General features: G+C 45.2%; 3 protein-coding genes across 3 annotated transcripts; all 3 read left to right on the forward strand.

The window, feature by feature from the left end:
* Positions 1–3138: 3138 nt before the first annotated feature.
* PtA15_1A711 (uncharacterized protein) lies at positions 3139–4296 on the forward strand (the record flags this gene model as incomplete). The annotated part of the gene is made up of 2 exons (XM_053165767.1): positions 3139–3527; positions 3675–4296. 2 exons carry the CDS (start codon positions 3139–3141, stop codon positions 4294–4296), a joined length of 1011 nt encoding a protein of 336 aa, XP_053016925.1.
* A 1131-nt stretch (positions 4297–5427) lies between these two features.
* On the forward strand, positions 5428–6283 carry PtA15_1A712 (uncharacterized protein; the record flags this gene model as incomplete). Its single annotated transcript, XM_053165768.1, has 4 exons — positions 5428–5597; positions 5669–5912; positions 5985–6035; positions 6134–6283. 4 exons carry the CDS (start codon positions 5428–5430, stop codon positions 6281–6283), a joined length of 615 nt encoding a protein of 204 aa, XP_053016926.1.
* An 829-nt stretch (positions 6284–7112) lies between these two features.
* On the forward strand, positions 7113–8473 carry PtA15_1A713 (uncharacterized protein; the record flags this gene model as incomplete). Its single annotated transcript, XM_053165769.1, has 8 exons — positions 7113–7154; positions 7236–7252; positions 7364–7400; positions 7505–7604; positions 7732–7897; positions 7975–8072; positions 8143–8235; positions 8310–8473. The coding sequence occupies 8 exons, from the start codon at positions 7113–7115 to the stop codon at positions 8471–8473; spliced, it is 717 nt and encodes a 238-aa protein (XP_053016927.1).
* Positions 8474–9702: the final 1229 nt, after the last annotated feature.

Genomic DNA, 9702 nt, shown 5'->3' on the forward strand with positions numbered 1-9702 from the left:
CAGCCAATGCTCAGCTTTGGACCAGCATTGGCTCAGCTGATGCTCAGCTTTTGAAAATTCTTGGCCCAGCCGGTGTTAATCTTTGGAACAGTATTGTCCCAGCTGATTTTCAGATCTGCACAAGCCTTTTCCAAGATGATTCTCAGCTTTGGACCATTGTTGACTAAGATGATGCTCAGATTTGGAATATTCTTGGTCCAGCTGACACTTAGCTTTGTATCAGCCTTGGAATAGCTCATGCTCCGCTGTAGCCCAAGCTCAGCCAATGCTCAGCTTTGGCCCAGGATCATTCAATGCCTACTTCTCAGCTTTTGATGAGCATCAGCTGTTCCTGGGAAAAATTTAGGATCAGCTGACTGTGCCACATTGAGTGCTCTGGTGCAGTCCTGCAAGCTCTACAAGTGCAGGTGGAGCAGACTTGGAGCAGCACTGGAGTAGTCTGGAGCAGAAACCAAAGCTGCATCATGTCACTTGCCATCAAGTGACTATATTTTTTTCCTGGTGCTTCAGACTTTGCTTTTTTTTCTACATTATCTATTACTAATGTTAGTTATTACTAATGGTTATTCACTCCCCGAATAGCATGTTTCAAGCTTTTATATTCTCATCTTGGGCTGTCTATTTCACTTCCATTTTTATCAGAATCCTCTACTCAAGTTGGCTTTACTCATCCCTTTTCATCATTGGCTTTCTCCTATCTTTCCCTGTGGCAGTGAGATGTGTACCTTGGCAAAACAACATGATTGAAGTGCTTTCCCATCAGCTACACCACACATTGTGAAATGGAAAACTCTGCCTCCAGGTTCTTTCCACTACCCAAAACAGTGGAGAATCAGTTTCTGTTGTGGTGGTCAATCCGTTAGTCAGATCAGATTTAGTGTCTTAGTTTCACCGGCGCTATCCTCTAGATTCAAGACTCATTCACCAAGGTCTTCAAGACTCAAGATTGCCTCCTCAAGACTCAAGACATCAATACATCAAAATCTTCAGTCCATCTCTCAAGCCCTCTCATGTCTTTCAGGTCCCCCACCTCTTTCCCTTTCCCATTTCCTCCCATTCTCAATTCCTTTTTGTTTGTTCTCTTTTTCTTGTACTTGTTTTGTATTTATTTCTCAGGCTTTTTTTTTGTCTCTGCGCAAGGATATGATGAAATTCATGCAACAGGTTGTTCCCAGAGTCCAAGTTTGAGCTGAAATTGGAGGATGAGGTGGCATGCAATTCTGATTCAAGAATAAGGGGTCACCTTTGTGATCACCAAGAGTCCAGATTCCAGAGTCGCATCCAATCCAGTTCCTTCATCAGAATACCAACACATCCAACCAACAAAACCCGCCACCAAGGATCCAAACCTTGATTCCTTTCAAACCCACTTCCCCCCAACCCTCTCACCTCAAATCCCTACAACTCTCTTTGCGGACCATCCAAGGCCACTGCCGCTGCCGTGTTTTTGGCTTGGGGGAGAAGCAGAGCTGTTCTGTTGCAATGAAAATCTTGCTATTTGTGTAGCCTAGCACTGTGTTTCACCCTTGTTAAAATTTTGAACAGGGGCAAGACTTTTCCCTCTGGAAAACATTGATGTGGGGGCTGGCAAACATGCACAGCAGAGGAATTTTGCTGGCTGGTAGGCATGCTGGGTGACTTTCCAGCGGGTAGGTTTACATGTGGAACCATGCATTGAAGTGCTCCTGGCATTCATTAGCACTGTTCACGTAAGAAATCGATGACCATGGTGAGAGATATACATCAGCAATACTTTCCCAGCCAAATTGGCTGGCACAATGGGATAAACTTAATTTCAATCTTGCTGATGTTTAGCTTACGTGAAGAGTGCTATTGTACTTGCTGTTGTCATATAACCAACTCCCATGAATCCAGTTATAGAAACACAGACAACAGTTGCCACTTCCCCACCTAGCTTGGCAGAGAATCAGACGGCTTCTTTGCTCTGTTGTGGCTAGGTGAGTCACCCCTTCTCCTCCCTTCTCTATGTCCACAAGTCAGCATCTTGTGCCACATCCAACGATCATCAGTGAAGGCTTCCTTGAACCCTTAAAACAGTTGCAGTCCAAAAAGACAAATACTTCAATTCAGACTCAGAGTCTTGAGACAACCTTCAATATTGAGCCTAACTTAAACCCAAGCTTCAATAAGCCTCTCCCAGGAGGTGTGAAGCGTTTCTAAACAAAAGTCTGATTGACTAAATTCATATTCTTGGACTGGGGGTTTTCAACAGAAAACAGGAATTTATTATTTACATTTATTTTACAACTAGCTCTCCATGCATATTGATGATTTTATTTTTTTCCTGGCTAGGGTATCCCCGCGGCCCCAAAAACTGATGCAGCTGGCGGTTTCCTGTTGTGACAGATCATTTCATATCTTACGTATTCATCATTGGTTTACACATTTTTACCACATCATCTCATACTTTATTACATACTTTCATTATGGGATTATATCTTCTTTCTCACCAACCCAATTATGTAATCACTGTTGTATATATATACTCTACATTGCTGCAATCTTATTCTTCCCTCGGGGGGAGTTTCTCCATCTCATCTTGCCGTATCCTGATATCCCATTCCCGACATCACCCGCGGAGCTATCACCACGGGTACCCCCGCAGATACCTCAAAAATGGTGCTCCCCCCCGATCTCATGCAGATGCGCGCACACCCCTCATTTTTGCCCAAAAGTGCACGCCCGGTACGCGGGTGCGCGGCGCTCGTACTTCGGCGCGGTGGCGCCGTCAACGTGCCGAAAGCCAGACGTCAACTGCCCTATGTAAATAGTTTAATTTATATATTTGAAATGTTATCCTTACATCAGATCTGGCTATGTACATAATTTGCGGGGTTCCAGTCCCTTCCGTGAGAGTGCAGATTGACCCGGCCTGTTTGTAACAAGCTTTTTTGGACTCTTGGGCTGTGCTGGTCTTGCGTTGGCCTTGTTTAGGCTTTTGTTTTCGTGTTTGTAGCTTTATATGTACCAAGAATTATTTACGGGTCGGATGCTTCTGAGGGTTGTTTTTATCTTGCACTCGGAATCTGCTGAAGATCAATTAACTACGACTCGACAACTATATTCCGGATACTCATCGCCTTGCGATTGACTGTTTGACGGAGCCCTATTTCAAAGATGATGGAGTGGATAAAAGTGACCACTCATGTGGCACCGATGCTGATTCAAGCTGGTTTGCTCAATCTGGTATGGACGCACCCTGATCAATTTCAAAACCCGACTATTCGATGGGCGAGACTGGCCTTATTGCCCCTCAGCTTCAGCTTCCTGCTTTCAGATCTGTGGAACCTGAAGAATTCTCAATTATCGATTTTCATCAAGACCAACTTGGGATGCACCTGGGGAGGGCACGCCTTCCGAATAGCCTTACTGACCTTTCAGCAGCCGGTCTCGGAAAAACAATCAAAAGATTCTCCTTCGGATGAAAAGTCCACCTCAAAAGTTTCTGAAGACGATCGACAGTCCGCCTTACAAAACCTTACTAGCATTTTCTTGCTTGCCTTCGCGTCAGTCAGATATTCAGCCAGTCATACATAAATAGATTCCATAATACGTTTGCGTCAGAGAATGTCTGGATCAATTTTCGTTTGGTTATCACTCACATTTTACTGACGGGCCATCACCCATTTGTTTTTTGATACTTAAAAATATAGTGGGAGCACCAATCCATCCACGAAAGCAAGCTTGTTACCAGGATTCAATCAAGGCATACACGAGGACCTAATCTTTTTCTTGGGAACACTTAGGCGAATGATTTTTCTCAACTTCTCGAGCGTTGCTGCACTAATGGTCTGGAAATTATCGAACGATGAAAGCATTATATTAAATCAGCCAATCTTCGTGTTGATCAGAAACTACAAATCGGAGATTAGAGCGTTTTCTTGGGGGATGTTCGTTTGGATTGGGATAGATCTACCGGGGTGTCTACATAGATTATCAATGTTTGCCCTCAAAGTAACCAGCCGATTATTATCAAAAGTCGTTTCTGATCCCAAAATTTCAAAGACCCTCGAAAGATTCAATCAAGTGGATTTGAGTCAAGCGTTCCCCTTCATCTTCAAAAAGTCCCCCCTGGGCGCCTCGAGTGTGACGGATTTCTGGAGTAGACATTGGCACGAAATGTTGAAGGACCTTTTCGTCGAAGCAGGGGTGACTCCGGTGACCTACTTTCTGGTCAGCTTTCTCGGATTCCAGCTCACGTCGAAATTCGTCCGAATCTCTGGAATCATGGGCGCGTTCGCAGTTTCTGCAGTAATCCACGAAGTTGGTGAGTGATCCCGTGGCGTAATTAGTCTCACTTTCGCAAAAGAAACAGGCCGAGAAAAAATCTGGACAAATACATCTCATTCAAACGAACTTGATCTTTTATCCTGATACCACTTATGAACGAGAAGGAATGTGGGCTGCTGCCCCCCTCGATCCAACATTTAGAACATCGACCTTTTTCTTAAGTCAAGGAGTTGGTGTTTGTCTAGAAAACGGATTCAAGAAGATATTCGGGCGAAATGTGAGTGGGGTTCTCGGTAGGATATGGCTACTTACATGGTTAGTTCACTTTGGCAACCCCATGGTTTCAATTTGGTGAGCTTCCTCGAAGGTCAATCTTGGTTAAGAAACAAATGGCTACCTAACCAAAGCTTTGATCCTTGCAATTATCTATGTACTCCTTAGGCTGGAAGGTATGGGGTTTGACCAAAGCAAACTCTTTGGACGAGTGGACGACATTGGCTTCTTTCGGTTGGCGTTCTCGCCATTCATCGTTCCTCGATTGTTGATTTATTAGCCAAAACTTGACGACCATTTATGAACTGTTCAGATCTATGACATCATTGGATAGCACCATCCTACTTTTCTCTTTGTTAAAACATACCGGTTGATCCTTTCCCGCTTCGCGTATCATACTGTCCTGTATGATGTGTCACATTCGCTTGGCTGAGCCCCCAGACAAAAACAATCCTCCAGGCTCCCAAAAGCATCAAAAGAAGATCCGAAGCGCAGATCCTGTCTGATCCCTTGTACCTTCCAGCGTGTGCATGGACGAGGAGAAAAGGTCAAGATTATCAGAGGGTCAAAAGAATCCCCCGAGCCGGGATCGAACCAGCGACCTCAAGATGACATCTTATCCATTACAGTCTCGCGCTCTTCCAGCTGAGCTATCGGGGGCCTGAAATGTCCCTCAGGCGGGCTCGAGCCGGCGACCGGTGTGCCCGGCCTCATGATACGTGGTGCGCCGATCAGGTGCCCGTTTCGGAGAACGGGGCGATACTGGATCCCCCAGAAAGTCAGATCAGAGTACTGAGGTGGTTGGAGCAAACACACGATTCCGAAACCATTCGTAATTCGAACAGGTCAAGTTGAATACCGTTCGCCGCGGAGCACACACCACAGACACATCCTCCTTGTAGAATGTCATTGCGCTATCCTATTCCAGCTACTGTGCTTGGTCTGGCGAGTAATCCGGTAGTTGCTGTGCTTACTCCGGTTACCATCGGGAGTTTGATCGGTCTTATCACGAAGAGTTCGGTGAAAACTTGGTATTCAACTTTGAAGAAGCCAAAGGGGCAGCCCCCAAGATGGTAAGTGACTGATCATTGAACTTGCAACGGCGGCGAAGACAATAATTTATGACGGCTCATGTTGGCTACAGGGCTTTCCCGGTCGCGTGGACTTATCTTTACGGTACGATGGGATATGCGTCTCATTTGATTGCCGAATCGTTAAGGACCACCCCATTCACTGAGACAGCGGATCAAGCGAACTCAGCATTGGCGCTTTACTTCGGCCAACTTGCGCTCAACTTCATTTGGACCCCAATCTTCTTTGGCTTGAAAAAACCTGCACCTGCTCTCATTGATATCCTTGCCCTGACTGGCAGTGTATTTTATATGACTGTGAGTAGCATCATTCTTTTTGTGCTATTCCCTTCCGGCGATTTCTGATGTGGATTTTTCGCGTTTTGGTAGAACGTCACTAGCAAGTTCAACTCCAAAGCTGCATACTTGTTCTTACCTTACGTATGTTTTGGTTGACTTCCAATCTTTTTTGTAATCGCCACTTGAGCTAGAAAATCCAGAAGGAACTCACTGAATTCTTCGCCTATCCGATACTGTAGTGCGCATGGCTCACCTTTGCCACTTATCTCAACGGTACGATGTGGTATCTGAACGCCGGCGATGGTCGCAAATCCAAAATCCGAGAGACAATTGATTACTTTGTATCCAAATTCAACCGTTCAACTCTTACCAAGCAGAAAGATGAGTAGGAAAAGCAAAGGCCTGTATCTCATCTAGCATATTTTACTCTCGCAGACAATAAAAAGGAAAAATGTGTGGATCAAAACCAATATATACCTATGCAGTGATTATCATGCACTGCTCGCCTGGTTTTCTGCTGCTTGATCTTACTTATTGCTCGCCAAACAGTGAGAAAAAAAAAAACACAGAACAATGATTGTAATGCAGTTTTGAAATGTTCGAAATCAGGCAGGCCCCCTCAATTCTGCCAAGAGTTTCACTCCTGAAGATATTTGGAAGCTTTTTGAGATCTTATTTCTCAATTGCTGGTTATATGAAACCAATTCAACTACTCTATTCCAAATCCAGCCAATTGATACAAATCCTCCTGTCTCCTCATTGGGAAGCCCATATAGAATTGATGGTAGGAGGTTTTGACCCCTTTCCAGCTTTCACTCCGCTCTTAGTACTAGCGGCGAGAATCAGTCAAACACACCAGTCCAAGCACAGACTTTGTCGAGCCAATTCGTAGTGTGATCCCAGCTGGGCGCAGATCTGGTTCACATACATAGCTTATGCCAGGCTACCATTCAAGAAGTTATTCTTTTTGAACAGCTGCCTGAATTGGTGTGCCTTTCTCTACATGATGGATGTCTTCTTGTTGATCTGGTCTGAACTTTGGATTGCTTGTGGTAGAAGTCAGTCAAGATTCAGATCATGCCCGAGTTGTCCGGACTCCGGGATCTGATGTAACCCCCGGGGTCCGGCGGGAGCGACCGTCTCTGAGCCTCTGTGTGTCCGCTGGGTAATCTCTATGTAAACCACATCCACTGGCGACGATCCGGATAAAGTATCGCGATGGCTTCGATCGCCGCTAACTTCGTTGGTCAAGGTAAAAAGGTATTTACTATCACCTCTCTCTAGGCTCGCTGAACCAACCAATCTTCTCTTAACTGTCTCGCCTTTTTTTCTCCTGGGTAGATTATCGGGATCGGCAGGTGCACAACCAATATGCTTTAACTAGATCAACTTTTTGTTTGAATTTCGACTCGGTCTCAACGAGAAAAAAAATCTGACTTGAGAATGGTCGATCTTCTTTTGGTCCACAGAAATTATTTAGATCACGTGAAAGAATTAAAAAATCAGGTAAGTTATTGAAAAACAAAGTAGAGCGTTGTAATTGAGAATGGGCCTGGTAATGATCGACAGGTGCTTCTCGCGACATGGTTTTGATGCCTTTCCAATTCTAGGTACCTTCGAAACCATTTTTTTTCTTGAAGCCAACAACAAGCTACATTACTCGAGGCCAAAAGATCGAAATTCCGTCCGGAATTGATTGTCATCACGAAGGTCAGTCCGAAAAGTTCACAAATTCCTCCGGGAGCTAAGCTTCCGGTGGATGAGGATGACAGTTATAGAAACTCGCTGGAATATTGGAATATTCCAACGTTTGGTTTAAAAAACTACTTGTTTATAGTCGAGTTAGGGGTGATTATCGGAAACAAATGTCGATCGGTGACTGCTCAAAATGCCATGAACTATGTTGCTGGATACACAGTAGCCATTGATATGACGGCACGAAATCTACAAGAGGACGTCAAACGTAAACAACTCCCTTGGTCGTCCGTCAAAGGCTTCGACACGTAAATCTGCATCATCAATAACTCTGTTTACAATACAGTAGTGGCTTGATTTTCACCGTTTACCGTTTCCGTCAAAGGTTTTGTCCAGTTGGGAAATTCATTGAAGCCCATGAAATCGTAGATCCCCACCAGCTTTCCATATGGTTAAAGCTCAATGGACAACTCAAACAGCACAGTGCGTTTTTTTGCTTGTCTGTAAAAGGGGCCAGATTCAAATTGGACTGTTTTTTTTTGTTTTGTTTTAGGTTCAACTCAAAACATGATCCACAAAATCCCAGACTTGATTTCTTATTGCAGCGGAATCATGACTTTAGAAGAAGGAGATTTACTGCTGACAGGTTCGTCAATGCCTCGAAAAAAAAAATGAGACATATTAAACTGTTTGTTACTTCGTTTTCCCTCTCCGATGTAGGTACACCAGCTGGTGTTTCATCCGTTTCCCCAGGCGATGAGGTTGAGATCGGATTGGAACAAAAAGTCGATAAAAATGATTCATCGGTGAAGATAATTGATCAGATCAAATTTAGTGCCATCAAACGTCCCGATGGACTAACATACGATCAATTGAAGGTCTGAGTGATTTCAAGGCTACTCTTTCTGTCTTTTTTTTGTTTCTTGTAAATCACTTGACTTTTCATGATGAGCAACAGAGCTAAATGATTCGACGGGGGTGGCATGTTCCCTTGCAAACATACTTGTCAAGGCAGAATTCACTGGAAATTATGACTGTCTGGGGGAGCCTGTACTCTGGCAATCATACCAGTCAGGGGAAACTATGGAGGCCCTGACACGCCAATCATGCCAAAACAAATAAAAACCAATTTTTTTTTTTTTTGAAAATGATAAATCCATTTTCAAATGAATCCAAGCGCCAAACTTGCCATACAGGTACAAAAACAGCCTGTAATATTCTGATCCCTCCCCAACTTTCAATGGTTTCAGCAGTGTATTGTGTATGGAAGGCCCCCTACCCAGACATGTATGATATATCACAATCTACTTTGTCATTGATTTTACGCTTCACACATTCCGTCATCCCTTGCTGCAACCAGTAATCAGTACCACGCCCTGTGTCTCATCCCCTCCGCTCCCATACACGGAGCCTGATACAAAATATACAGAATATAAGGCTATGCCCCCATCGCTAATCTTACCCTTGGCCCCTCATGGTAGGGCTGGACCCCAACCAAGGCCAGTAGGGTATACATGACTACCCAACTGAGTCAGTGAGCAGGAGGATGTTTATATATCTCCCCCCACACCACAGATGCCAACGCCGGCGCCAGCGTTGACTGACGCGTGTCCCGCGGCCCATCCGACTGTGTCGCATAGTCAGGTATACCCGACTGGCGGTCGGGGCTCAGCTGAAAACCTGGCTGCCTTGTCAAGAAGTCCTTCCGGCAAAGTCCTTTCGACGAGTTGGACATATGTACCCAGCTCGAGCTTGCTGGGATCCTTTCGTCCCAGCAAGCTAGAATGACATCCCTTGCCAAGGAGTCCCCCCAGCAAGCTGAATGTGTCCAGCTCTTCGGGAGGACCTCCTTCGCCAAGCTGGATGCACATGCATCCTGCTTGCCAGGACCTCACCAAGCTGGATAAATATGTATCCAGCTCGCCGGGACCTGATCGGACCTGAGCTATCCAGCTCAGCAAGGGAGGTCCTCCCGATGAGCTGGACACGTTCAGCTCACTGGGTGGACTCTTGCCGGGACCTTCCTTACCGAGCTGGGTGCATGTATCCAGCTTGGCGAGGGAGGTCCTCCCGGCGAGCTGGACACATCCAGCTCGCGGGTTGACTCACTTCT

The sequence above is a fragment of the Puccinia triticina genome, chromosome 1A, assembly GCF_026914185.1.
Source record: "Puccinia triticina chromosome 1A, complete sequence".
In the NCBI taxonomy this organism is placed as follows: domain Eukaryota; kingdom Fungi; phylum Basidiomycota; class Pucciniomycetes; order Pucciniales; family Pucciniaceae; genus Puccinia; species Puccinia triticina.